Genomic DNA, 26,232 nt, shown 5'->3' with positions numbered 1-26,232 from the left:
ATGATCCAGAAATCTGTAAGATGAAAAACGGACCTTTTAAAAGTCAGTTTTCCATTTGTTGTTTCTAAAATAAATACAACAACCAAGAGCGATGTAGAATACCTTCAGGCTCTCTCCTAACCATATCTCCTACAACATCTCCTGTGCAGTAGGTTCTAGTCTCATTATTCCCATTTTGCATATGAGGAGACAGATTTAGTGAGTGGAGTAAATGTCAGTAAAGGGAATAACCCTAACCCTAACCCTAACCTTTCATGCCTGTCCATCCTTTGCCTCTGGGACCTTGGTTTACTTGTCCCCTCTCTCTGGTCACCAGGTATACATCCTCCTTCCCATGACATTCCCTTTTGTCCACAGGAATGCACAGATATCCTCTAGCTACTTTTTTTAAGGCAACCAATTGGAGAAAAACTAACATCATTCTGATCATTAACTTCCATTTCATCAAACTGTACCTGATTTAACACACATTCAAGAGATTTAAGCCAAACATTGGCTACCAACAACACCCCAGAAAATACTGTTGCTTGCTTTAACATGTCCGTTAGGAGAAATTCAAAACTTGTGGTCGAACGATGTCCCCAAACACTCCACAAACTTAGAGTGGAAAATAGCTAGGGTCCCCCCCAGCCTGTGCCCCATGTCATTCTCTGGGATCAGCTTGTCCAGAGTCCCAGAGCATCACACTGAGTGGCACCTGTCCAGCTGCTAACAACACCTGGCTTTTTGCCAGTGGTCAACAGCTCTGCGTTCAAACCCCAGCTCCATTCCTCACGAGGGCTGTGGCCCTAAAAAAGTTGCTCAATCTTTCTATCCTCAGTTTACGTATACATAAAGTGGAGACAGCCACACTAACTTACAAAGATATACTTTGGCACTTAAGTATACTTCTTAAACCAGTATTTGAATACTTAAAGACTCAAATATTTGCAATTATCATTATCAATATGTTACGATTTTTAAACTGTTATTTTGATGTGCTTCTTCAGTGTTTATAATACTGCCAGATCTATTATGTGTATGAAATCCTTGTGACATCATTCTACCATTGTGTAAGGGACTAGTGAAAAAGTAGTATTTTGATTTGATTACAATTAAATATTTTGGTATTTGTGATGGATTATGCAAATAAAAAGCACAGAGTGAGAACAAGTGTTCTTTTCTTTAATGTAAAATCAAACACCTAAAAGGTAAGATATCTGCAATCATGAATTTAAAAATAAGTTAATGTAAATGGAATGCTTAATATAAATGATCTTATGGAGAAAGATATATATAGCAACAGAGATCAGCTTGCAGCCTAAATTATTTGCATAGGGTTCTGGGAGGTGTCATGCCTGGTTACAGTGCTCAGTTCAAGTGGTCATACACATTTTTCATCCTAACATAGAATCTGTGCTTCCTTGTAGAGCACAAAAATACCAGATCACCAAAACCACTGCATTCCATAATTTTCTAGTCTGTTGATTTTGGTTTCTATACATGTGAGCATAAAAGCTGATGGGTACTATGCCATCAGCAATGAAGTCTAAGAACATAGGAAATAGTTTACATAGTAAGAAGGAAATAATAGAAAATCAGAAGATTATTACAAAAAAAAATAATATTGGAAGGGTTGTGAATCTCAACACCATTCTGTGACAGTTAAGAGACACTCCATAACGTTTTACAGAGAAACGAATGAGTGAATGAATGTTTGGCTTTATTTACAACATTTTGAGTACTAGAAATAAGTAGAATTTCAACTTCATGTAATAAGAAATACTTTTATGGGAGAAAAAGTAATATCTTAAACAGAAAGACAGAGTATCTAGAACTTTATTTTATTTTAGATAAATCCAGTTAAACAAAACTTCCTTATTTCTATTTAGAGCAATTAAAATTTGAAAAATGATTTTGAAAACATAACTAAAGGCAGATAATTGGCACTGGCTTGTGGGACAACCCACAGAGTCTAACCAAATATAGCATCTGACCCTCCCCACAAGAGTCTGCCAACTTTGTCTTTTTTTTTTTTTTTTTTTTTTGTCTTTTTGCCATTTCTTGGGCTGCTCCCACGGCATATGGAGGTTCCCAGGCTAGGGGTCGAATCAGAGCTGTAGTCACCGGCCTATGCCAGAGCCACAGCAATGCGGGATCTGAGCAGCATCTGAAACCTACACCACAACTCCCAGCAACACCGGATCGTTAACCCACTGAGCAAGGCCAGGGATTGAACCCGCAACCCCATAGTTCTTAGTGGGATTTGTTAACCACTGAGCCACGACGGGAACTCGGAGTCTGCCAACTTTGTGTAGTACAGACAGTGTACTCCAAGGTTTTGTTAAATGCTGGGTTTTCAAGATATGCTGATAACCGAACTGGAGCAAGCAATAAAAATGAATTGTTTCACATTTATCTTAAATATTAATGCAACAAAAAGGATTTTGATTCAGCTCCTTGATAGAAGGCTATTACCAGCAAGCAGAAGATTAGAGTTTTAATGTTAACTTGAAGCTTTTTTTTTTCCCTCTACAAATATCAGTGAGGACTCAAAGGAGAATTTAAAGACCTTAGCAATCCAGTTGAATTTTTTTGATAAGAGCATTGATGGTCACTCTAGAAATACAGTTTTTAACTCTGCCTTGTCAGCTGCCAGCTATTCCAGGCCCAGGGGTATTCTCCAAATCTGGCTTGAGCTATTTTACTGTAATTTCAGAGAAATCAGTGGTGCTTCTTTTGTGGTATTTAAATGATATTGTTGTGTTCTATATTGCCAAGTCAGCCCCTCTAAAATAGAATAAGAGCTTTGCTTACTCTTTTTGTGCAGCATCACTAGGAAACAATTGAAATACTAGTTCCTAAATAAAAACCTTTTTATTGTAACACAACTGAAAAACACTCAATCACTTGATTATATGTTCTCAAATTTTACTTGGGGATATTTTCGAAGTTCTCTTCAGTAGTTCTGTCTACAGCAAATTGTTTGCTAAAATTTTTGTCATTTATGAACATTAAGACTTGATTTTCTCTTCCTTCTAGGATCCCCTGCCCTGACTGGAACTGGAACAATCAATGTCATAGTAGATGACATCAATGACAACATCCCCACTTTTGCCAGTAAAATGTATTTCACAACAATTCCTGAAGATGCACCAACTGGAACAGATGTTTTAATGGTAAATGCTTCGGATGCTGATGCTTCAATAAATGCAGTTATCAGGTCAGTGCATTTACCTTTGCCAATTTTTATTATTTTTCTCATTAAGCATTAGTCTGTGAATTCAATGCCTATAAAGCTTTATTTTGCTATAAATTCTGTAATATTAACATGTAGTCCTATTATGATTATCTATTGCTAAAAAAACAACTTTGCCTAAAATGAGGATGATGATTCTATTTATAGAATCAATAAGGATTACCTTACTAATCTTATTTATATTTTTATTGTATCTCATTATTTTGTGGTTCAGGAATTAGGGCACAGTGGGAGATTCTTCTGCTTCATGTGGTTAACTGGTGTCACTTAGTGGTATCTACCTGGTAGCAATGTGGTCTGGAGGGTCCAAGGTGACCTCACTCACATGCTTGGTGCCATGACGGGGATGACCGGAAGATTAGGCTCCATTGGGCCCCCTGTCTAATCTTGTGGCCTCAGGGTTTCTCAGTGTGGTTCTTCAGCAAGCTAGTTGGACTTCTTATATGGTAGAAGAAACTGGTTTCCAAAGACCTCAGGTGAAAGCTGTTAATGCTCTTAAGAGCCAGGCCTTGAAGTGGCCTAGCATCACTTCCATAATACTTTATTTTTCAAAGCAGCCATGGCCAGCCCAGAGTCCCTGCGAGGAGAAATGTACATCGTATCTTAATGGAAAGAATGTCAAGAGTTTTGACTTTTTTAAACCACAATAGCCCCAGCAAGAATATTTGTATTATCTACGTTTAAAAAGTTTATTTTGCTCTACTTAAATCCTTTTTTAAAATGAGAGATAACATTTTGGCACCTTTTTCAGAGAGAATGTGAAAGCAATTGGGTTGTAACATTTGGTTGCTCTAGATATGTCCCCTTCTTCTATAACCATTCTAAACTTAAAGAAAGGAAGATTTCCAAATTTTCCAGAAAAATGTCTCAAAGACATATATTTTGTCTTCTTACATTACTCCTATCCTCTATAGACTGATGTTAGGTAACTTTAAGTGGGTTAGATGCCTATAAAAGTAATGGATCAGAAGAAAGGATTTAAGTTTTAGAGGAATTATCAATCAAGAGTAGCCTAGGCATATTGATATAGTGATAATTTGGCTAATGATTTATTTCATTTGTTACTAATTTCCTATTTAAAAAGTCATTTTGGGGTCTGGCATTAATTTGTCTCTTCTGCTGGCAGAAATGACTGGGTTGGGTAGAAGGCCTCAAGCTATTTTTCAATACTCATTCAGTTGCTAAATAAATAATAGTGATGAATAAGACAAAGTTTCTACTTTCACTGAGCCTACATTCCTTTTGCGGTGGATAAACAAATACAAGCTAAATAAGTTTGCTTTATATCATGATGACAGCCTTCAAAACAAAACAGGATTAAACAATAGAGAATGACAAGGGATTTTTAGATGAATGTTGTGGATGGCCTCTCTAAAGAGGTGACCTTTAGGCTGGAAGGAATGGGCTGTGGAATAGAAGTAGGCTGGCTGTTTTTGGCGAGGAAGCTTTGTGTGTCTGGACCAGAGTGAGAAGGAAGTCAGGGAGGTAGGCAGGGGCCAGATCATGCAGGCTACATAAAGGTTTTAGGTCATGGTAAAGAATTGGAATTTCTGGAGTCCCCACTGTGGCTCAGTGGTAACAAACCCGACTGGTATCCATGAGGACGCAGATTCCATCCCTGTTGGTTAAGGATTTGGCAGTTGGTTAAGGATTTGGCATTGCTATGAGCTGTGGTGTAGGTCACAGATGCGGTTTGGATCTTGTGTGGCTGTGGCTGTGGCCGGCAGCTACAGCTCCAATTCGACTTGTAGCCTGGAATCCTCCATATGCTGCAGGTGTGGCGCTAAAAAGCAAAAAAAAAAAAAAAAAACCTCAAAAACACAAAATTGGAATTTTTTTTTTTTTTTTGGCTTCATCCAGGCCAGGGAACAAACCTCCACCACAGCAGTGACCCAAGCTGTTACAGTGACAATGCCAGATCCTTAACCCTCAGCACTACAGAACTTGAAGAATTGTAATTTGAAAATACATTTTTAGATAAAAACTTTTGGTGTATTTCAAACAGGGAGCAACATTAACTGATCTATATTTGGATTGGATTGGTGGAGGCAGGACTATAGAGAGAGGCTCTAGAGAAAGAAACCAGTGAGATCATTTAGGTACCTATTAACATTGTGACTCAAACAAAACATAGAGTGACCTGGTACTAGGGTAGAGAAATTGAAAATAGGGTCAATAGATTTAGAGCACTCATTTGAGATTATAAGTTAGAATAAAAGAAAGAGAAATCAATCACTAACTACTGCCAATCACCTGGGCAGATGGTGGTGTCCTTTACTGAAGTAGGTAGGATTGGAGAAGAAACAGGTTTGGAAGAAACCAGGAGTTCTTATTGGAATCCAGTTTAAGACTATTCACACAGAGCTATCAATTAGGATACCTGTGTAATAGTATTTCTTACTTCTCATCCTGCATCTCTGACCACACCTAATTGTCCTTCTGTATCTCCTCTTTTCCCCTCTTCAAAGTGATCTGGACATTCCCCAAGTACTTTTTTCTCAGTCCTTTCTTTCCCATCTTTATTTGTGTGTGTGTGTGTGTGTGTGTGTGTGTGTGTCTGTGTGTGTGTGTGTCTGTGTGTGTGTGAGTGAGAGTGAGTGAGAGAGAGAGAGAGAGAGAGAAAGGAGAGGGAGAGAAGAGAATCTTTAGAGAATCATCCATTTCCATGGCTGCAGCCATGCAGAAAACATACCCAGAAAACCATGCAGAAAACCTCTAAATCTGTACTATCAACTCTGACCGCATCACAGAGATTCCCACTCTTTTTTATAATTCTCTAGGAGACACTTCTACCTAGAGGTTCTGTTGGAATCATAAGCACAACATATTAGAAACTCCTAACCTTTTCTGTTTCTCATCTTGGCATTCTGCTCTTTTTTAATAATATTACCTCTTTTTTCTTCATCCTCCTATCTTGATGGCTAACGGTCATCCTCTCCCCCTTTACTCATTCAGTGGACAAGTTCTCATGTTTCGTCTTTCTTAATGCCTCTGGCACTCATTCTTTACTGTGCATTCTTCCTGCCAAGATCCTAGTTCAGTCCATAATTACATCATGCCTGGACTATTATAATAAAAATTAACTTACTTCCCTGACTCTGGTTTCTAAACTTTCCAACTGATATACTACTAGTCTCTCTAGTTCTTAGAAGGAGAACACTTTAACAGTAACACTTTAATAGAAGGTAACTTCGCAATATTATAATGATAGTACTTTGTGACAAGTACAGTTTAAACACAAAAATGTGTGGAAAGAACAACGTAGTGATTCCTGAGGAAATCGGTAGAAGCTTCAAGTAACTGATGGTTTTTGGAAAGGCAGCGTAGTTTATGGACAATAAGAGATGAAATGCATTCCAGGCAAAGGCAGTAACAGGTGCAAAGTCAAAGCTATGCAAATACGTAGCATCAGAAAAACAAAGCTATTCAATATGGCTGGTGTGGATGAGGAATGGGCCTGGTATACCAAAGGAGAAAATTTCACATTTCTTTCTGCATCTACTGGTAAAAACAACGGAAATGTTTTAAGGTGGGCAATAACATGATTTGTTTACATTCTCTTAGTGTTGTGGGAAGTAATTTGGATAAAGCTAAGCCTGAGTCAGTGAATGAAAGGGCAGTGACAGTAACATGAACCAGCTTGCTAAATGGCTCAGCCTTAACGATACCCCCTCCTCAAAATCTTTCAATTCCCAGGTTGCTTATGGGCATAGTGCCCAGTCTGCATATTCCAGCCACTCCATAAATGGGGCCAGCATCTTTCCAAGCTTATTCTGCACAAATCTTTAACATATAGCCAAACTTTCAGCTTCACTGGATTACTTTCTGCTCTTGGGAAGAAGATATGTGCTTTCCTGAGCATTATAGCTTTGTTCATGTCCTTCTGTATCCTAGACTAGGGTTCAGCAGCCTGCAGGCCAAATTCAGCCCAGTGCCCACTTTTGTAAATAAAGGGTGTTGGAACATAGCCACACCCATTCATGTTGGTATTGTCTAGGGCTGCTTTTGCATTACAATGGCAAGTTGAGTGTTGCAAGAGACTTTCAGTGGCCTAAAGAGCTGAAAATATTTACTATTTACCAGCAGAAAAAAAAAAATTGCTGACTACTAGCCTGGAACACCTTCACTCTCCCTTTTCAATATTATTGTAAGATGGGTAGCCCCTTTAGAAGCCTAAATTCACTCTTCTCCAAGGAAGGCTTTTAATCATTCTAGTCAAAAGGGTTTTTTTGTCTTCAGATTTCCTAAAACAATGCTTCTGAGCAATTTCATGTCATTTAAACATACTGCCTGGTTTTGTATTTACTTTTTCATATATCTTTCATCCATCTAGAATATAAGCTTGAGGACAGAAAATTTTACCTACTTATCCATGTTTCTATCCAGTAGTTCATCCATTTAACTAAATATATAGAAGGATTATAATAGATTATATATAATAGATTATTATAATTATGTCCGTATATATATACTGTTATGTGTATAAACCTAAACTTAGAATTCTTGTCACATGCTAATTACCATGCCAAATGCTTTTCATAAGAAACTTCATTCGATGTTCAAAACTACCAAGTGCAAGAAATGCACCTATGATCAACACTTTATAGGTAGAGAAGACAGAAAGTTAAGAAATTTTATCCATTTAAGTACTTGAGTGAGGTCAAAATTCATGCCCAAGGGAACTGTGAAACAAAGTGCATTTCCAAACTATTACCAAATCACCGTATTCTAACAGCCCAGAGGACAGTACCTTACGATCCTGGTAAATCTCAGGAAGCAGCAAAAAATTTTCAAAAAATCAAATGGGAATATTTCAGTTTTACAAATACAACAACAATTGACTTAGATTTTAGATAATGATCTGTTTATCCCAGGAATTTGAAACAGTAATTTCTTATTCTTGAATCAGAAAATAAATTAATATATTTGTTGATTTGCGTTGAACTGAATCATCGTAACCAATTCTACATCGACACCCTGAGCAAGAGTCCCTTTTGGCCTCAGCAAGCAGATACAGCATTCCTGGTCTTCCCCACCTACCCCAAGGTTGGGTCTGCCTTCCCTACAATGTAGGATAATGGAAAAAAGGCATGTTGAAGTCAGAAAGACAAAAGTTTAAAGTCTAGATCTGCCATTTATAGATTGTATGCTTTCTTGTGCAACTATATTAGTCTCCCTGAGGCTCATATTCCACATCTGTAAGAAGTCTAGTGCAAAACCAAACTTTTAGGATTGTCCTGAGGCTAAAATGAGGGCATGTATGAAAGGCCTCCAGTCTGCTTGATATGCACCAAAACCACAATAAGAGTTGTAAAGGAAGCATAGGTGTTTAGATGTTAAGAAGATAGTGCCAGACTGACAAAATTCGTAACCTTAAAAGAAATTTACATGGACCAGAGAAGCAGGAGAGCAATCCATGAGAAGTGACTCAAGACTCAAATAAAAGAAGTGGGGAAAACCTGGGCATATGATCATGATAGATTATCCATTTATATTATCACTTACGTCTCTTTTACTTTCTCTTTTTAACTTACAAGTATAAATTTGCTTGAAACTGTATTATACATATTGTGAGATATTAAAGAATACCTCTTATTTATTTATTTATTTAGTCTTTTTAGGGCTACACCTGAGGCATATGGAGGTTCCCAGGCCAGGGGTCAAATCAGAGCTGAAACTGCCAGCCACAGCCACAGCAACGCTGGATCCAAGCCACGTCTGTGACCTACACCACAGCTCACAGCAATGCCAGATCCTTAACCGACTGAGCAAGGTTAGTGAGTGAGGCCGGGGATCGAATCCGCGTTCTCATGGATGCTAACTGGCTTCACTAACTGCTGAGCTACGACAGGACTCCAAATACCTCATATTTAAAAGAGACACTTGCAACATTTTAGAAACAAGTAAAGTCTAGAAAAAATTAAACACATATTAACATGGCAATTCTTTAAATTTAAATGTAGTAAACACATTGCCTATTTTTAAGCAGACAATCATTATGTACAATAGCATAAAATGAAGAAGAAGGATCTACAGTACAGGATTCCTCTATAGATTATTTAGTTCAACCTGGGCCAGAACTCACATCATTTGGCTTTCAACACATTGCTCTTTCTACTATACCAATGTCTTCTCACACACACACACACAAAATTCAAATCAAATCTGCATGCATTTTGAACCATCTTATTTTTATTTGTGAATGCGTAAGGGAACATATATTTGATTGAACCTCAACCTTTGCTGTCATAAAGCTGTAAGTTTGTGACACTATGAAGCACTTCTCCTCCCCACCCGACAAGTTACTTGGTAATTTCTACACTCACTAATAGAAACAAAGTTTCCCAAAATAAAATCACATAATTCTCATAATCCTAATCTTCTAATTTTAAGAAATCATTTACAAACCTCTGATATTTTTATTTTGATAAAGGGAATAAATCTCTTCTACTGTGTAAGGGTAGTAATTAGACTTTATGAAGAGTCACCTTTGGTTCAGGAAATATAATTGGTGCTGTTCTCACTCACTTCTGATCCTGGCATGTGGGTGTGCCAAAAAGTGTTTAAAAAGTGTTTAAATTTGAGTGATAACAAATACTTAATCAATATTGAAATCATTTCTCCACCAACTCCTCTCTATTCTTTTTCTGTTTTGCTCTCATTTTATAGAACCTCTATTTTTTAAAAAGATATCTCCCCAACAGTTCATTCTTTATCTAAAAAAGGATGAAGATGCTGAAATGTTTGTTTTAAACTATGAACTTAATAGGAGGAATGTACCCTCTACTGGCTGCAATGTAAAGTTTTGTCCTGCTGTTTCTATTAGACACTTGCTGTTGCTATGTTTTTATGGACACCAACCAAACTATAGAAACCTCAGTTATTTCCATCAAGGGCACTTCTTTGTTGGCATAATGGAGAAAACTTTTAAAGACATCCATTTCCTTACTACCCTCCAACTTTAAAAATTATGGACCACAGCCAATCTCCAAACCTTTAAGCTTAGCTACTTCTTTCCTAGCTGATGTCTCAGGAATACATACAGATAACTTTTTTTTATTCAGAAAGAAGAGAGGAGCTATTCCCAGTGGAAACTCCTTCCCGCTAACCAATCTGGTTAGTGTCAGAAAATCCATGAAGATGTCATACTTCTCCTTACAACAAGAATGCAGAGCAGCATAGCCATATGAGGAATGACAAATGAGAGAATGAGTAACTAGGAATGTCTCTATAAATAATCAGTTCTCAAGTTGTTCTGGATAGTCATCGTGTGTCAAAATATACTGTTTGGTCTTTAAGATCTTCAACTGATCTTTTCTGGTATATTATGGTGCAAAGCAGAAAAATAATTTTCAGGTTCATTTAACAAATGTTCATTTGTCATCCTGGCCACTACCACAATATTAGAGCAAATCCCTGAATTATGCTTTGAGGTTGTTGCTTTAAAAAACAACAGTCTTCTGGGTATATTCTGGGGACTTGCATAATTTAAGAAGCTCACAAACCTTGGGAAGACCTTCTTGAGTCATAGGACATCTCCCATGATGGTTAATGTGATGTTCACATAAAAAATGAAAGAGCCATATTGTCTAATTGTTGTGTGAACTTACCTGTAATGTTTTTCTTGACATTTCTGACTCAGTTTTTAAATTATAATAATTGATGTTTCAGCATTAAAACTGAAAGAAATATGTCCATGTCTGCTCTCTGTTTTAGTTATAGGATCATTGGTGGAAATTCCCAGTTCACCATCAACCCATCCACAGGACAGATCATCACCAGTGCATTGCTAGACAGGGAGACAAAAGAGAATTATACTTTAGTAGTTGTCGCCAGTGATGCAGGTTCTCCAGAGCCTCTTTCCAGTTCCACCAGCGTGCTTGTCACTGTGACCGATGTCAATGACAACCCACCAAGATTTCAACATCACCCATATGTCACCCACATCCCATCTCCTACGCCTCCAGGTAACAAGCCAGCTCTGAGGTCTCCTAGATGAAGAAAAACTATGCATTGGACCTCTCCTATAACTGCATTTTTGTTGTTTTTACACATATATTTCTGATATAGCCTCAGTTTGAGAAAGCCTAAAATTGAACCCTTGCCTAAAGAAATGGAAGGAACACTGAACCTTTTAAATTAATTCTTTCTTCCCAGACTAATTATATTTAAGATTTTATAATTGCCACATCTTTCCTAGTGCTATTTCTTAATTTTGCCTGAAAAATAAAAGATTTTATTATTATTAAAATAGATTTCACTTTGCAGTCAAGGAGGCTTCTGTCCTGAGATGTAAGTTGTGTGTTTCCCAATAGGAAGGACATTATCTCTTCTTCGTGCCATGCCCTAGAACCTAAAACATTATCTGAGAGACAATAGGCATCCAACTATATTCATTGGTGGAAAATAAATATTTTGTTCTGTGCTTCATAGACGAGATTTCAAAATGTTTAATGAAGGAATAATTCTATTACTATAAATATTATTTTATTCTAGTTTCTATGGGCGAAGTTTTTTCTTTTGCTAGTAAGTATACAGAGCTGTTAGTGAACCACTTTCATTCATATCGACAATATGTATTTATTTTTCTGCATCTCTTTTAAATTGGTTTGGTTTCATTTGCTTGTTCACAAAGAATGGCCTGGTGTCTTAAAACCTGCACAGATCATCTGCTATTGGTAATTTTCGAAATGTATTTTCAAACAGGAAAATATACAAAGGCCATAATTAATTTAATTGTCCTTGCTTTAATGTATTTTTTAATTAGGAAAAAAAAATGGATCCAGGATTTCCCCTCTAGTGATCTTTTTGATCTTCTCTTCACTTAAGAAGGTCTGACACCGATTGAAAGTATAAAATCCATAAATTTTTGTGCCAACTTTCTATCAGAAGAAAATGTCAATATCAAAGTCACAAATCCCTGATTAAGGTCTTCAGCTGAAATGATGCTGGCAGGCGTGATTCTAATTACACCCAATGTGTAGGGATGCAATAGAGTATCTCCTACACAAAGGGAATAGAGCCTAAGCATTTTTTCCTCATGAGATATACCATAATTAATCAGAATCAGTCGCCCTTTATTAAAATGAAAGACTTTTCACTTGTGTCCCTAGTTCTTCTGTAGGGGTAGGAGTGCAGGTTTCAGAAAGGTTTCTGAATACGTATATCAAAAACATGTCCTTATGGCAGCTTTTCGGCATATCGCCTCTACAATCTGTTCTATTGGCCCTCATCCCAAGCACTAACTTTTGGAATCCAAATTGAGTCCATTCTTCCTTAGTTCTTATTTCTTACTTCTTTATAATTATTCATAGATAGATAGAGATTTGTGTATGTACTTTATAAATTGTTCTAATACACACACACACACATACACACACCTACATGGACTTTATCTCCATATGATAATAGTTTACAGATAAAAGTTTTGCTATAAAACTGTGGTTATAAGGAATCAACAATAATTTTAACTATATTATTTTTGTTGACATAATCAGATAAAAGGTAATCAACAATATTTCAAAACATAATAGAGAACTTATCTTTTTTTCCCCATTGGGCAGAAGCATAGTTCTTAGCAGAACTCACACGGTAATGTGTTTGTTGGAAGTTACATTATGTACAGATTTTTCTCCTAGGAGCCATAATTCGGGATGATTAGCAATTGCTCTTCCCTGTGCTTCTCTCAAAGGCATACTGAAAAATATTAAATTCAGTAGACTGTATGAGTTTTAGGTAGATAATGGCAGGTCAGTCCCTGAAGACTATTGTTAAGTAGATTTGACTTGGGAACTTCAGAGACAATATAGGAAATATCGTTCTCCACAAGTAATCATGAGAAAATAAAGTTCTATCAGGTAGCAATAGAGTGTTTTATATATAGTTTTAATATCACGTTTTAACTTACTTCCAAATGTTTTATTAGGGTTCCATGAGATTATAACTGCACACTCCCTCTTTTATAGGTTCCTTTGTCTTTGCGGTTACAGTCACAGATGCTGATGTTGGACCCAATTCTGAACTGCATTATTCTCTTTCGGGTAGAAACTCTGAAAAATTTCACATTGACCCATTGAGAGGAGCTATTATGGCAGCCGGACCACTGAATGGAGCTTCAGAAGTGACGTTTTCTGTACACGTGAAAGACAGTGGTTCATTTCCAAAGACAGATTCGACAACAGTGACTGTTCGATTTGTGAACAAAGCAGATTTCCCTAAAGTCAGAGCCAAAGAACAAACTTTTATGTTTCCTGAAAACCAGCCAGTAGGCACTCTTGTCACTACCATAACAGGCTCCTCCTTGAGAGGAGAACCTTTGTCCTATTATATTGCCAGTGGGAATCTTGGCAACACATTCCAGATTGATCAGTTAACAGGACAGGTGTCCATTAGTCAGGCTCTGGATTTTGAAAAGATACAAAAATATGTTGTATGGATAGAAGCCAGAGATGGAGGTTTCCCTCCTTTCTCTGCTTATGAGAAACTGGATATAACCGTATTAGATGTCAATGATAATTCCCCAGTTTTTAAGGAAGATCCGTTTGTATCTGAAATATTGGAAAACCTTTCTCCTCGAAAAATACTTACTGTTTCTGCAGTGGACAAGGACAGTGGACCCAATGGACAGTTAGATTATGAAATTGTTAATGGCAACAGAGAACATAGTTTCAGTATCAACCATGCCACTGGTGAAATCAGAAGCATTCGACCTTTAGACAGGGAAAAAACAGCTCAGTATGTGCTTACCATAAAGTCCTCAGACAAAGGCTCCCCTTCCCAGAGTGCCTCAGTAAAAGTCATCATTAACATTTTAGATGAAAATGATAATGCCCCTAGATTTTCACAAATATTCAGTGCCCACGTGCCTGAAAATTCCCCTTTAGGATACACAGTTACACGTGTCACAACGTCTGATGAAGACATTGGTGTAAATGCAATTAGTAGATATTCTATAATGGACACAAGTCTTCCATTTATAATTAATCCCAGCACTGGTGATATTGTAATTAGTAGACCTTTAAACAGAGAAGATACAGACCGTTACAGAATCCGAGTTTCTGCACACGATTCTGGATGGACTGTAAGTACAGATGTCACCATATTTGTGACAGACATCAATGACAATGCTCCAAGATTCAGCAGACCCTCCTATTATTTAGACTGCCCTGAACTTCCTGAAATCGGCTCCAGAGTGACTCAAGTGTCTGCCACAGATCCTGATGAGGGATCAAATGGACAAGTGTTTTATTTTATAAAATCTCAATCAGAATACTTCAGGATTAATGCCACCACAGGAGAGATTTTCAATAAACAGGTCTTAAAATACCAAAATGTCAGTGGCTTCAGTAACGTGAACATCAACAGACATAGTTTTATAGTGACGTCTTCAGACCGAGGCAATCCTTCATTACTTAGTGAGACAACGGTTACCATCAACACAGTGGACAGTAATGACAACGCACCACAGTTTCTTCAAACTAAATATTTTACTCCAGTCACCAAAAACGTGAAAGTTGGCACAAAGTTAATCAAAGTTACTGCAGTCGATGACAAGGATTTTGGACTGAATTCTGAGGTGGAGTATTTCATTTTGAATGAAAATCATTTGGGAAAATTTAAGTTAGACAATAACACAGGGTGGATTTCAGTAGCATCTTCCCTGATATCTGACTTAAATCAAAACTTTTTGATCACTGTCACTGCCAAGGATAAAGGAAACCCTCCACTTTCATCCCAAGCAACCGTTCAAATAATTGTCACTGAAGAGAACTACCACACCCCGGAATTCTCTCAAAGCCACATGAGTGCAACCATTCCTGAAAGCCATAGCATTGGGGCCATTGTCAGAACTGTTTCTGCAAGAGATAGAGACACAGCTATGAATGGCTTAGTTAGGTACAGTATTTCCTCAGGAAATGAAGAAGGCATCTTTGCCATCAATTCCTCCACAGGTATATTAACACTAGCCAAAGCTCTTGACTATGAGCTATGCCAGAAACATGAAATGACTATCAGTGCTACAGATGGAGGATGGGTTGCCAGAACTGGTTACTGCAGTGTCACTGTCAATGTAATTGATGTGAATGACAATTCTCCAGTATTCCTCCCCGATGAATATTTCCCCACTGTTTTAGAAAATGCCCCGAGTGGGACAACAGTTATCCACCTAAATGCAACAGATGCTGACTCTGGAACTAATGCTGTGATCGCATATACTGTACAGTCATCTGACAGTGACCTTTTTGTCATTGACCCCAACACAGGAGTCATCACCACGCAAGGCTTCTTGGATTTTGAAACCAAGCAGAGCTACCACCTTACTGTGAAAGCTTTCAATGTCCCTGATGAAGAAAGGTGCAGTTTTGCCACTGTTAATATACAATTGAAAGGGACAAATGAATATGTGCCTCGTTTTGTTTCCAAACTTTACTATTTTGAAATCTCAGAAGCAGCTCCTAAAGGTACTATTGTTGGAGAAGTGTTTGCCAGTGACCGTGATTTGGGCACTGATGGGGAGGTGCATTATTTACTTTTTGGTAACAGTAGAAAGAAGGGTTTCCAGATCAATAAGAAGACCGGACAAATTTATGTTTCTGGACTTCTTGATAGAGAAAAAGAAGAAAGGGTATCTTTGAAGGTATTGGCCAAGAATTTTGGCAGCATTAGGGGTGCAGACATAGATGAGGTCACTGTAAATGTCACGGTGCTTGATGCCAACGACCCACCTGTTTTTAGTCTAAACATCTACAGTGTTCAGATCAGCGAAGGGGTTCCCACGGGAACCCACGTGACCTTTGTCAGTGCCTTCGACTCAGACTCTGTGCCCAGCTGGAGTAGGTTTTCTTACTTCATTGGATCAGGGAATGAAAATGGTGCCTTTTCCATTAATCCCCAGACAGGACAGATCACCGTTACTGCAGAATTAGATCGAGAAACTCTACCCATCTATAATCTCACGGTTTTGGCTGTGGATTCGGGGACCCCCTCAGCCACAGGGAGTGCTTCCTTATTAGTCACCCTGGAAGATATAAATGATAATGGGCCCATGCTGACCATCAGTGAAGGAGAAGTTATGGAAAACAAACGCTCAGGAACTCTGGTGATGACCCTTCAGTCCACTGATCCTGATCTCCCTCCAAATCAAGGCCCCTTTACCTATTACTTGCTGAGCACTGGTCCGGCCACCAATTACTTCAGTCTGAACACAGCTGGAGTTCTAAGCACCACTCGAGAGATTGACAGAGAGCAGATTGCAGACTTCTATCTGTCTGTGGTCACTAGGGACTCTGGCATTCCTCAGATGTCTTCCACGGGAACTGTACACATTACAGTTATAGACCAAAATGACAACCCTTCACAGTCTCGGACGGTGGAGATCTTTGTTAACTATTATGGCAACTTGTTTCCTGGTGGGATTTTAGGCTCCGTGAAGCCACAGGATCCTGATGTATTAGACACCTTCCACTGCTCCCTAACTTCAGGAGTCACAAGCCTCTTCAGTATTCCAAGGGGCACTTGTGATTTGAATTCCCAGCCGAGGTCCACAGATGGCACGTTTGATCTGACTGTCCTTAGCAATGACGGAGTCCATGGCACCGTTACGAGCAATATCCGAGTTTTCTTCTCTGGATTTTCCAATGCAACAGTGGACAACAGCATCCTCCTGCGTCTCAGTGTCCCAACCGTAAAGGACTTCCTGACCAACCACTACCTTCATTTCTTACGCATTGCAGGTTCACAGCTCACTGGCCTGGGGACTGCTGTGCAACTGTATGGTGCCTATGAGGGGAACAATAGGACGTTTCTTTTGGCAGCTGTGAAACGCAACCATAATCAGTATGTGAATCCCAGCGGTGTAGCCACCTTCTTTGAAAGCATCAAAGAGATCCTCCTCCGGCAGAGTGGGGTGAAGGTGGAATCTGTGGACCACGATTCCTGTGCTCGTGGCCCGTGTCAGAACGGAGGGAGCTGTGTGAGGAGGCTGGCTGTGAGCTCTGAATTAAAGAGCTATGACAGCCTGCCAGTCATCATCGTGGCAAACGAACCTTTGCAGCCTTTCTTCTGCAAGTGTCTGCCAGGCTATGCGGGCAGCTGGTGTGAAATAGACATAGACGAGTGCCTCCCATCCCCCTGCCATAATGCTGGGACCTGTCACAATTTAGTGGGAGGATTTTCCTGCAGCTGCCCAGATGGCTTTACTGGCCGGGCCTGTGAGAGAGACATCAATGAGTGCCTGCCTAGTCCCTGCAAGAACGGTGCCATCTGCCAGAACTTTCCAGGAGGCTTCAACTGTGTTTGCAAGACTGGATACACAGGTATGACAATGTTTGCTTTTTTTTCCTACCAAGATTTTAGCCATATCAAGTATAACAGAAATCCATGAACTTTGTTATTTTAAAATGATTTTCCATAAAGAATAGGCATAAATATAGCAAATGCTTTAAGCAGTTACTCTTAGCCAGATACTGTTCTAAGCACTTTATCTGTTTCTCACAAGACACCTATGATGGGGGATCATAATTTTCCAGTTTATGTAGACAAAGAAGCTGATGGAAAGAAAAGTTGAGTCAGTTTTCTAAAGTGACCCAGTTGATTTGTGGTAGAGTCAGGATGTGAGCTAATACAGTTCATTCCAGAGTTTCAGCTCTTAGTCCATCTGCTAAGTGTCTTGTGCAAGATCAGAAAGAATATCGTATATTCAAAACAGTGCTCTAAAGTTAAAGGACATGGTCTATTTAAAGCATAAGACCTGAACCATTCTATGTCCTAAATAACTGTTAGCAATTATTGTTGTGATTCCTTCATGTTATCGTCATCATTTTTTATGATTTTTATAATTATCACTGTGATTATTGACATTTGACCCACACTGTGAGGAAGATGCAGCAAGTGTCATGATTTAAATGGAGATTAAAATGACTTGTTATTTCTAGTTATTTTAGTCGGGTATAAAGTATTACAGCCTGATTTCTCAGGTAAGTCAGAGCAAAACTGAGTCACAATTTACCTTGACATTTTGGAATCGGAATTTAACATGTAGAGCAAGCTTGTTTGACTAGTCTTTGGCATTCTAATAGGACATCATGTCCATATATAAACATATACCTATTTCTATCTCTATTATCTTTCTATATCTATCTATCTATCCACCCAACACTTACATATTAGTTGATTGATGGTTGGTAAACTTTCAAATGGTTATAAAATGTATGCTGTTGATAAGTTTGAGGAGAGAAAATTACTCTGCTGTAATTGGCACACTATATATTTTTAGAAGATGTATATTATATTGGGTTGCTCTGTAGTATTTATAAACACAATTTAAAGTTCAGTGAAATAGGTGAAACCAGGATAGATTTTTTTTTTTCTTTTTAGGGCCACACCTGCAGCATATGGAGGTTCCTAGGCTAGGGGTCTAGTTGGAGCTACAGCTGCTGGCCAACACAGCAATGCCAGATTTGAGCCGCACCTGCAACCTACATCACAGCTCATGGCAATGCCAGATCTTTAACCCACTGAGTGAGGCCAGGGATCGAACCCACAACCCACAACATTCCTAGTTGGATTTGTTTCTGCTGCACCATGGCAGGAACTCCCGGGTTAGTTTTGTTTTTTTGTTTTTTTTTTTTTAAGTTTGTAGATTCTTTGCAGAATACTATTTTAAAAGAAAATTTTAAGAAAATATATTTGGATATCATATTTTAAAATAATGCTCATCATGTATATATAGTTTCGCATTTGGAAAACTGAACTGCTTGATGATGACATAAATCAAGTTTGAATAAGTCAAAGCAGATCACATAAGTTTTGCCTTCTAACAAAATAATGTTTTTGAACTATAAATGAAGACAAGGGGCAACAAGCCTGTGTATAGAATCAAGGGATTTGGTAAAAACTGATTTAGCTATAGCTTTCGGAAAGTCACCTAATCTTGTTGGCCCTCAACTCCCCCAACTTTAAAATGGGAATAATTATAGTTACCTTTGAGAGTTGCTGTAATGAGTAAAGATGATGTTTGTAAAATACCTCGCAAAGTGTCCAACTTTCAATAAGTACCAGTGCTCATTAGTAGCATCAGTAATAGTGTTAGTATAATGGTAGTGTTAGAAGTGTGTTGTGCAATTTCTATAAAGACACGCCTCAGGGGCACAAGATAAGTGTGAGTCTCACCAAACGTGTACCCTTAGGATCATAAATAACAAGGGTACATATATGTTATGATTTCAGGACTTCTAGAAAATCTTCCTCTCTCTTTCCCACCACTCTCACATCCCAGGTCCCCCCAAATTACTTCATCTGCAGGGAATTCAACAATAAAGATTATTTATTTGTTCTAATTTAGTACACTCATTTACACTTAGAGTGAGTTTACACTTTGTCCTAGAAGGAATAAAATATGAATGCATTGGGTAGTAGATGGGGAACAGGAAAGTGCTGTGAGTATGAGAGAAGGCACCACCTGCTGATCTCAGTATAAATGTTGCTCAGAGAGTTCCCTCACGATGCTGTGGTGTAGACCTGCAGCTGTGGCTGCAATTGGACCCCTAGCCTGGGAACTTCCATATGCTGTGGGTGCGGCCCTAAAAAGCAAAATAATAGTAATAATAACAATAATAATACTCAGAGCATGACTGGCTACAGAATTTGCCCTTTCACATTACTTCTCTCTATTTGTTTCATATTATTTAGAGTCACACTGCATCCTTTTCTAAATGTAGGTGTTGAAACTTTTAGGAATCCGTTCTTTTATCATGAAACATTAACAACATGTGTCAAGTGGCTATTTAAAACATTGCTTAAAGAGTTCCCGTCATGGCTTAGTGGAAACGAATCTGACTAGCATCCATGCCGACGCAGGTTCAATCCCTGGCCTCAGTATGTTTAAGATCTGGCATTGCCATGAGCTATGTTATAGGTCACAGATGAGGCTTGGATCTGGTGTTGCTGTGGATGTGTCATAGGCGGGCAGCTGTAGCTCCGATTTGACCCCTAGCCTGGGAAACTCCATATGCTATGGGTGCAGCCCTAAAAAGACAAAAAAAATAAACAACAACAAAAAAACACTGCTTAAAGCTTCTGGCATCACAGACATCATTATTCATTTAGTTATTTATTTAGTTCTCACAACTCTATTAAGTGAATATTTTTATTATTCCTATTTAAAAACACAGAAACTGGATCTTAGAGGCACTGGAGATTAGATGACTGGCCTCCAGCATGGCACAGAAAGTGAGCTGAGTTTTGACTGTAAGCTTTAGTCCAGAGCCTCTGCTCTTTATATGCTTGTCACACCTCATCACACATTGATCTGTACTTGCTAGAGAATATTATGGTGAGTCTGTGATATCTTTAAAGAATTTTTAGTTCATTACTTAAACAGCACAAAGAGCCTCTGAGATGGGTTTTGGACAGGAAAATTCAGCTATTGCCTCAGCAATAAGGACACTGCAAGTATTTCCAAAAACCACTGCTGATCATCTTGTCCACCTGCAGTGAGTGATTTCCAGGAGAAAGCTCCCCACTCTGCTTTCACCATTCAGATATCATTCAACTCTCACCCCCATGGCAGAATCTAAACCCAAGTCCTGCTGGAAGAGAGTCTGGAAAGAAAATAATTTTCCAAGTTCTAATACAGGAGGATGGGAGTGGAGCTGAGTGTCCGCAGAGAATATCTAGACATAGGAGATAATCTTATTGCTTCTATTATATGTTGTAGGAAACCAAGCCTACACTCTTGTGACTCTAGGGCCAGAGCTGCCAAAAACTAGACCCTAACTTCTTTCTGTAAGGAATGTTAATGGAAGTAATGCATTAATTTTACAAACTGCCCTTCCTCAGAGCTCACTTTAGTCTTCATTTGCATAGCTGGAGATAATCCAATTGATCAGGAATGATATAAACAAACATGAAACTGAGCAATTCATATAAATTTACTTTTCATTTTTAAATTTTTATTTATTTTTTGCTTTTAAAGGCCACAGTTGCAGTATATGGAGGTTCCCAGGCTAGGGGTCTAATTGGAGCTACAGCTGCTACCAGCTACAGCAACACCAGATCTGAGCCACATTTTCAACCTACACCACAGCTCATGGCAATGCCAGATCCTTAACAGACTGAGCGAGGCCAGGGATCAAACCGCAACCTCATGATTCCTAGTCGGATTCGTTTCCGCCGCGCCACGACAGGAACTCCCTAAATTTACTTTTTAAAATTTATGTCATTCTTTGTTTCAAACTCTATAGTCCATGCCATATAACTAACAGATCATTGAAATCTGATAGTTTTATTTGTTTTGCAGAAAACAGTAAAATAAAAATCATGGTGACAAACTGTTAACCATACACTAAATTAGGAATATATTGTTTCAATATCTATATATGTTTACTGTTCTTTGTAAAGATAATTCCCTCAAGGATCATTTTTAGTTACATTTTTCCAGCTAGTCTTTACCAGGTAATCTGACTCAGCAAGGTAGAACTAATGCCCCAGACATCCTGAACCAATCAGAGCTAATAAGCATAGGACAAAAATTCATACTTAAGCACATGTATGCCTCACAGAATGAATTTTTAAATATTCATTCTGGGTAGATTTTACCTCTGTTAACATTAAATACTAGTGCCTTAGACTTCTTCAAAGTCTCATGTATTCAAATATCTTGGGATCATTAGAATTATTTCAAAGCAGCTATGTTTTCATATTCCATTTTGTGGACTTACCCTGCATTTTTTTTCAATGCTTTTAAAATTCTGTGGCATTACAAATTGGAGCTGTGAGATTTTATGAACTTTCTGAATAAAATAATCCTTAGTGGAGCTCCTGCTGCAGTGCAACAGGATCACCGGTGCCTTGGCAGCACTGGGTTCGATCCCCAGCCTGGCACAGTGGGTTAAGGATCTGACATTCTCACAGCTGCAGCTTAAGTCAGGACTGTAGCTTGGATCTGATCCCTGGCTCAGGAACTCCATGTGCCTCAGGGCAGACAAACAAGAAAAAATAATAATTCTTAGCTACAGCCCCCCATCTCTCTCACACACACGCAATACACACACACACAACTATTGAATATTTCATATGAAGTTAGAGACTGTGCTAAGAATTAGAAGAGTAAGTGTTTATTAATTGATGCAAGTTGAGAAACTTCATTTTGTTACATCACTTCATATTTCATTAAGACCTTTTTCCTATAATTTAATTTTATATCACGAAATGGAGCTTTGATTAGCTATATGTAGGGCATATTAGAAACGATGAATGAATTTTAATATAGCCAAAACACATGAAAAATTAATGTGTAGATTTTCACAGCTTAATAGTAAAAAAAAAATTACATCAGCTGTCACTATGTCTCAGTAAATCAAAAGAAGATATCTTTTGTATTATTCATGCCTCAGAAGTTCAAGAAATCCTGGAGGAAAACTTCAGCCTAATTACTACAAACCTGGCAATTCTTTTCCTATACAAATGACAATTTCTTGTATTTAATAGAGCCCTAAGTCAAAAGCACAGTTCTAATCAGTAATCACGTAGTATTTGTCTTCCTGCACTCAGGTTTTCTGTTTGCAGCACAGACTGCTTTAAATCTTTCAGAGGAATGAATGGTTCTATAAGGGGCAGTGCATATATGGAACTTATTTCTAAATCTGTGTCTCTCATAACAGAATTAGTTCATTGCTCCTTTAACCTTTCCTATTCACTTTCACACATCTGGATGCATTTTAGGTGTGGTATTTGGAGAAATGCCAGGAGTTTATTCCCACAAGGAGAAGTTTTCCTATGTTCTCTAGTAAGTCTTGATATTTCAGGGGAGGATGAGATTTGTCCATTCATCACTTTTATGTCATTTGACAGGATGCATAGGAATTTTTTTCCCAAACCTGTAAAGTTATTTACAGGTTGTGCATAGTAATTTTACCAAGACACTTGGCAAACATTTGCCTTCATTAGTATGGAAATCCTAACTTTTAGAATCACAGGAGTCATATATTAGTGTTGCCAATGATCATGTGACCAGGAAAGCAAAGAATATGAACAAACTTTAGTGACTAGATGTGAAATGAGAATTCCTGTGACATACCGAAGAGTGGCTCATACAAGAGAGGATAAAGGCTCAATTCTTGTTTTGACTTTATTTCCGAGAGTAGAATTACATGGTTTACCCTCAAATGATACATTAACTTATTAAAGAATTAATAACAAGTTCTAGTAGTATAAAAGCTTATTTCTGTGGAAAGTAAACAGGTGTTTATAAGCTTATCATGCATATTATGTGTGTCATTGTATGTAATCATTTGCAGTCTCATTAGGATAGCATTTGTGGGGTTTTTTTGTTTGTTTTTTGTTTTTGTCTTTTTGTTTTTTCTAGGGCTGCACCCACAGCATATGGAGGTTCCCAGGCCAGGGGTCTAGGGGTCTAATGGAGCTGTAGCTGCCGGCCTATGCCAGAGCCACATCAACATGGGATCCGTTCCGTGTCTGTGACCTACACCACAGCTCAGGGCAATGACGGATCCTTAACCCACTGAGCAAGGCCAGGGATCGAACACGCAACCACATGATTCCTAGTCAGATTCATTAACCACTGAGCCACAACAGGAACTCCACATTTGTGTTTATTTAAAATACAAAGGTAAAACTTTTTTTCCTTTTACTTTTATTACTAGCAAACCTTATTTAAAAATAACATTTCACTTCATATCCATGTGAAAAGCTATAATGCTATTTGACCAGAATATTTAGACATGCTGTCTTCATAGTGTGTTTTGCAATAACAGGAAACATTTATATAGTATCCAAAAACAGCTACTTTCTGCTAAAGTAATAAAAAAACTTATAAGCATAAGCATTCAGAATACATGACATATATGTATTTGGAATTGTATTTGTTAATAAAATAATCAATTTAGATACAAAATGGACTTTGTTAGGTCCACATAGTCTTCCTTCTCCTCTGTGTATAAATATAAAATATTACTGTGGTGATCTAATACATGTATGATCTAAGCTATTAAACTGAAGCCTGCACAAACCATGGATATCAGAAATCAGTATATCCCCATAGGGTGGCTAAGTTTAATAGGTAAGAATACATTTAGTTCAACTCCACATAATCTAACATTAAAACCTACTATTGGAATGAGGGGAACTTAAATATATATCCCTGTTGAAAAGATCACAGATGATCACATCAGATTCAATTTATGCTCAACACTTCATCACACCTTCTGCCCCAGAACATGAAGACACATACTAAATTTCTTCTGTAAGTTTAAACTATAATCTTGGAAAATCTGTGTAGACTTTGACCTCCTATTATGCATTCGTTTTACTCGTCAACAATTCCCATTCTCCATGTGCTAGGAGCTTACACTTCCCGAGGCACATCTCTTTCTATCTATAATAAATAGTGTGTATCAACACCATTAATTGATGAATGTCAAAGCAATGAGATCAGTTTATTCTTCCAAACAGCTGCTCTGACAGCTAACATATCTTAGTAGAAAAAGGCTCCTTGAGTTCAAGAGACATAAATGCTTTTCTTTGTGCAAGCCCTATCAGCATACTTCAAGCCTCAAGGCACTGACAAATATTGTTAATTGACTTGCAGCATTAATTAAGTTAATGATCCAAAATTTTGTTTCACGGTGCACCAACACATCAGATTGTTTTTACCAGAAGGATGTTAGAGTAATTCAAACTGCCGCATTCTCTGATAATCATTATGCCATTAACAGTAAAATTTAAGTAGATGTGTGCAGAACAATATAGAATTTGTTGCTAACTTCTAATTGGGTAATAGAACATAAACTTTCCAAACACTAGAAATATGCTTTTAAAGGCATTCTTTTGATTCTAAGTAAAATTATGACCTCTTTCCCTCACATAAAAAAGTCCTTTATTAATTAAATTGCAACATTGTTTTCAAGCTGTGTCTTTGACTCTAGTATGGCAGTCTCTTTGAAATTTACTGATTATGAAATAAAAATATTACTCATTAAATGGAGTACTCAAACTAAATTTCTGAATGGCAAGTAATGTACATACTCTAATACCAACAGATTAGACCATTTTACCCAAACCCAGCTATAACTTCATTTACATAACCCCTAGGAAATTATCTCTTTTATTTTTGACAAATAAGAAAATAAAACTCTGGGAGTTCTCGTTGTGGCTCAGTGGTTAATGAATCCGACTTGGAACCATGAGGTTGCTGGTTCAATCCCTGGCCTTGCTCAGTGGGTTAAGGATCTGGCATTGCCATGAGCTGTGGTGTAGGTCGCAGACGCAGCTCGCATCTGGAGTTGCTGTGGCTCTGGTGTAGGCCGGCAGCTACAGCTCTGATTAGACCCCTAACCTGGGAACCTCCATAGGCCGTGGGTGCGGCCCTAGAAAAGACAAAAAAGAAAAAAGAAAAGAAAACTCTGGTTACAGTAAAATGTCAAAGAAAGGTCAAATTTTTTTCTACTTCCAGTGTCTGTTTATCTTGTTGTATACTCAAAGAATCAGACTCTATTGGTAATTTATTTTGGTTTGTAAAAGAAATCCATTCTTAAACTAATATTTTATCAGTTTGTAGCTGCTTCTATTTATGTAGTTCCTGTATTTTTTAATACATGTGTAAGTCATTTATTTGGGGGTTTCTTTCCACCTCTCACTTTGGACTAACTGAAATAGCTTACAGTTTATATTTGAAGTAAACTCAGATATCTGTCTTAAAATATTATTTTTAAAGGGATAAGATAGATATCTATCATAGTTATTAATAGAATTTTTAAAAAAAGTAAATTCCTTTTGTTGTTGTTATTTAAACCAAGATTTAAGGTAGTCTTTTCCAACTGGATTCAAAAAGTATATAGTTGAAATTTATAGGATCAATGATTTGGGTTTTTATATCATACATTTTTCTTGGAGAGCACATATGTCCAACTATTTGAGTAAGTGTACATGACCATGGCCCTAAATTGATAAGCCTTTGTTCCCCATTTCCAGTCTTC

The 26,232-nt window shown here is 37.8% G+C and overlaps 1 protein-coding gene across 2 annotated transcripts in view; it reads left to right on the top strand.

Annotated features, from left to right (window-relative positions):
* FAT4 (FAT atypical cadherin 4) overlaps window positions 1-26,232 on the top strand; it is a 163,519-nt gene that overhangs the window by 109,091 nt on the left and 28,196 nt on the right. For both annotated transcript variants that reach the window (XM_021101611.2, XM_084972964.1), the window contains exons 7-9: window positions 3,022-3,202; window positions 10,955-11,205; window positions 13,204-17,553. In XM_021101611.2, coding sequence (XP_020957270.2) covers window positions 3,022-3,202; window positions 10,955-11,205; window positions 13,204-17,553 — 4,782 coding nt within the window. The remainder of the gene's footprint in view (window positions 1-3,021; window positions 3,203-10,954; window positions 11,206-13,203; window positions 17,554-26,232) is intronic.

The sequence above is a fragment of the Sus scrofa genome, chromosome 8 (assembly GCF_054392235.1).
Source record: "Sus scrofa isolate SSC_HxYL_T2T_F1_AM1 chromosome 8, Sscrofa_HxYL_maternal_Yorkshire_Landrace_v2.0, whole genome shotgun sequence".
Classification (NCBI taxonomy): Eukaryota; Metazoa; Chordata; class Mammalia; order Artiodactyla; family Suidae; genus Sus; species Sus scrofa.
The sequence above is the reverse complement of the archived record's forward strand: the minus strand, read 5'-3'. Positions and strand labels throughout refer to the sequence as shown.